The sequence below is a fragment of the Rutidosis leptorrhynchoides genome, chromosome 1 (genome assembly GCF_046630445.1).
Source record: "Rutidosis leptorrhynchoides isolate AG116_Rl617_1_P2 chromosome 1, CSIRO_AGI_Rlap_v1, whole genome shotgun sequence".
NCBI lineage: Eukaryota > Viridiplantae > Streptophyta > Magnoliopsida > Asterales > Asteraceae > Rutidosis > Rutidosis leptorrhynchoides.
Genome location: NC_092333.1, coordinates 79542815 through 79546829, shown reverse-complemented (window position 1 = coordinate 79546829; position 4015 = coordinate 79542815). Strand labels below are relative to the sequence as shown.

The 4015-nt window shown below is 31.5% G+C and overlaps 1 protein-coding gene across 1 annotated transcript; it reads left to right on the top strand.

The window, feature by feature from the left end:
- Positions 1 to 2497: 2497 nt before the first annotated feature.
- On the top strand, positions 2498 to 3613 carry LOC139885916 (putative F-box protein At1g47790). Its single transcript, XM_071869671.1, has one exon. The coding sequence runs from the start codon at positions 2498 to 2500 to the stop codon at positions 3611 to 3613; it is 1116 nt and encodes a 371-aa protein (XP_071725772.1).
- Positions 3614 to 4015: the final 402 nt, after the last annotated feature.

Here is a 4015-nt window from a genome sequence, read left to right as displayed (position 1 = left end):
TAAGCATGATGATCATGCTAGTAGTATTGGACTTCGTTATGCCGCTGATCTTTTTCATTTGTAATTTAATATTTGGATATTTTTGGAATATTAAGCAGTTTTATCTTAATGAATTGATATATAGTTGGTATGATCGTTTTCATTTATATCACTGTGTTCTATATTAGCATGTTTAATCCATGAGTAATTATTGATTATTCAAAATCTCCATAATCGATCATGTTATGGGAATAACATGAGTTAAGATTAATATAAATGTTTGGTTATATTTATTGATGATAAATAGTTAACTTGTAGAGGCCAAAATTCATATGTATTCATTGATGATGGATATTGGAATGACTCAATTGAGATATCACTACATGGATCGTTGTCAGTAGTGAATCTATAGTGGTTATGTCTTTATGTCCTTAGACTTGAGATGCACCCCCGTCTTGATGAGTGTAGCATTGTGCTTTGATATGGTTAAACGCTGTTTTGAATAATGTTGTTATAAAGGCCATTATTGGGTATAATGTAAAGCTCGTGATAGACACGTGTATGCAATATAGGATTTGTTCCTCCAAAGTGTTTGGAGTTAGATACTTTTGAGCTCCTCGATGAATGAATAAGATATTTGTGTGGCCGCACCCCAATGTAATTAAGATGATACCTAATTAATTTGGTGATCTAATTCAATTCTATGATCGAGAAATAAAATTGTTAAACAAATGAGAATGACTAATGATCCATGTTCTCAAGTTTAACTAAAGTATCTGAAACAAAAGGACGAATGACATTTAACACTTACCATAAACAGTTTTGAAAAACTACCCTCACATGAATTTGGGGACAATGACGTGTTGCTAGACGCTTACCATTGTTTGTATAGTTACTTGGTGTTGTGCCATGCACAAGTGGGAGTCTGTAGGATTAATGTGCAAGGTACAACATATAACTATATGGCCATCTTCATTTGAGCCTTCGGGGTCACACACATATACACCGAGACGTCAAATAAAATATATATATGATTTATATATATTACTCAAGTAACGAAACAAATTAAACTATTTAATTATGAATTAATTAATTAAGAATTTAATAAACATGGTCAACAAGTTGAATATATACTCCTTATCTTTTTAGAAAGTAATGGATTTATTTTTTTTGTTTATAATAAAATACACTATATCTTTGGTATCTTATTTTATTGTAAAAGAATTATATTATATGTAAATATTAAAGTTGGTTGATGTATACCTCACTTTTATATATATATATATATATATATATATATATATATATATATATATATATATATATATATATATATATATATATATATATATATATATATATATATATATATATATAAGGTTTCTCCCCTGGTGAGTACAGAAACCAAAAAGATAGTATGGTCTCTTTTGCTTTGTGTTAAGTAACGAAAAATAATAATAAAAAAAAATATCAAAAATCCTTTGGTTTTCGTGGTGGGTCACGAAAACACAGAAAAGAGATTCTAAACTCCTTTTATTGTTACTCATAAACAACAACTTGAAGTTCTTCTGGGTTCTCTACGAAAAGCAAACTTACACGGAGTATTATATTAATATTTATTATAATTATTGGATTATTATAGTAAGTTACTTGGGGTTTGGACTAGCATCCATTGACGATCGTTTGAAGTGTAGTGTGGACTATCCAAAGAGACAGTCATATTTTTGATCGTAGGTTTCTCTCCTTCAATCAGTGTCTTCAAGAAAAGTATATCGTTTACTCACTGTAAATTCATTGACAATTATTAGTGGTGTAATTGGATCTAAGTGGAACCATTAATCATGTGTATGTTTTGAAATTTAAAATATGTTGATTTTATCGTTCTGTTGCGTTAATCTGAATTAAAAGTATACACGATTTTCCATCATAATGAACTCATAAGAACTCGTAGTAGAAGCGACATTCCTCCTTGATCACAACATCAAATACTCAATCCAAAAAGAAGGTGAAATGTAGACAGTATAACTTAAATATTTGTTATCTACCCTAATAAATTTATTTTTTATAGATCTACTCGTATCATGCAATGTGCACTTGAACTATATGTATTACTCCGTAGTAGTTATACATGAGGATGAATATATCAAAAATGAAGAAGAAAATATCATTGAACAAAATATATATAAAAAAAGGGAGTGAACATGCACTTGAACTATATGTATTACTCCGTAGTAGTTATACATGAGGATGAATATATCAAAAATGAAAAAGAAAATATCATTGAACAAAATATATATATATATATATATATATATATATATATATATATATATATATATATATATATATATATATTGTGTGTGTGTTAAGGGGATATATAAGAAAATTGGGCCTGAAACGGGCTTCCAGTTCAATGAATCTAGGGCTGCTATTATGTTACTCCGTATATAAACGAAGAAAAAGAGGCAGGCAACGCAACCAAATTCATTTCGCATCTCCATAACCAAAGCAGAGATCAATGTCAGAGCACATCCCTATTGATATCCAAATAAAAATCTTAAAAAGACTTGCTGTCAAGTCATTAATTCGATTCCGATCAGTCTCAAAAACATGGAAGTCGATGATCGACAGCCCAAAGTTTATTGCTAGTTACGGAATCGACCATATTCAAAATCATCTTTTACTTGTATCGTACCTAAAAGAGTCCACTTATAACGACAATTATATGTCGTTTGTAGATCATGACGACACTTTCTTGGTTGGTCAAATTATTGTTCCTATGCTTCCAACGGAACATATTATTCACGGAATTCTAGGTAGCTCTCACGGTTTGTTCTGCCTGCGTTGTAGCTATTACACTGATGGTTGTACCAAAAATATGTATGTTATTTGGAATCCATCAATTCGAAAAATGGCTGCTATTAAAGATCCAACACTTATCGATGTTTCATACGACGACGTTTATTTTGGCGTTTGTCCTGTCACTCGTGATCCAAAACTAGTTAGGATTACGATTAATGGTACCGTTGATGGTATGATGTGGTATGTAGAAATTTATACATTAAGTTCAGGCCGTTGGAGGAAGATTGTTAACAATTTGCCTAGGGGAACAATTACACTTGATCCGGATAGTGTGGTAGTTACAAATAGAAATCTCTATTGGAAAGCAACTGAGTCAACTATTGATGCAAATCATAGGTTTCGGGAAGTTTATCTGATCGTTTCATTTGATTTGACAAGTGAAGATTTTACGGTGATTGACATCCCAACTTTTATTATACATCCCGAATATGAGATCTCGAAGCTAAGAGACTCTCTCGTGTTCCTTAAATATTCAAGATTAAGAAACGGGAAAATTGTGTGTGATGTATGGATGATGAAAAAGAATGGCGGCGTGTCGAAAAAGTTTATAAAGGTATACAACATTACACCATCAAATCTTTTACGATACAGGGTTCTGGGATTCACAAAGAGTGGTACGCCTATAATTATTATGAGAGATTACGATAAGCGGGATGGAGTTTATGTTTTAGAACCCAACTCAGAACGTGTCATTAAGATCGGGATGGAGGCAGAAGGGTATGTAGTCAATGTATATACTTGCAATGAAACGCTTCTTTTGTTTGATCGATGATGAGATTATTGTAGTATCTATCTATTATTGGAATGCTAAATTAATATGGATTCCTTGTTTGCTTTTATATAGTTTTAACTTGTTTTGTTTTCTTTTTCTGTGAGTGCTGCTGCACAAGCAGAATTTTTCCGATTTTAAGATTCAAATTGTGAAACTTTGAAGATTTTAAGTTCATATGTTTCGTAAGTGATGGATGTTTTTCAAATGTTGAAATTGAAACGTCGTATTAGCAGACATACATAACTAATAATGACGCCCATGTGTTTTATATATATGTTGGGTAGTTAAACGAAACTGGTGCAGCAGGGTAAGTCTCGCGACCGCAAGTACATTGATGGTGCTAGCGACATTTGAACAGAGGAGAAGTTTGCTGGTTTGAAGGTGAGTATATATATATATATA

Coding starts and splice junctions, on each gene's coding strand:
- LOC139885916 (XM_071869671.1), top strand. CDS start 2,498: ATGTCAGAGCACATCCCTATTGATATCCAAATAAAAATCTTAAAAAGA.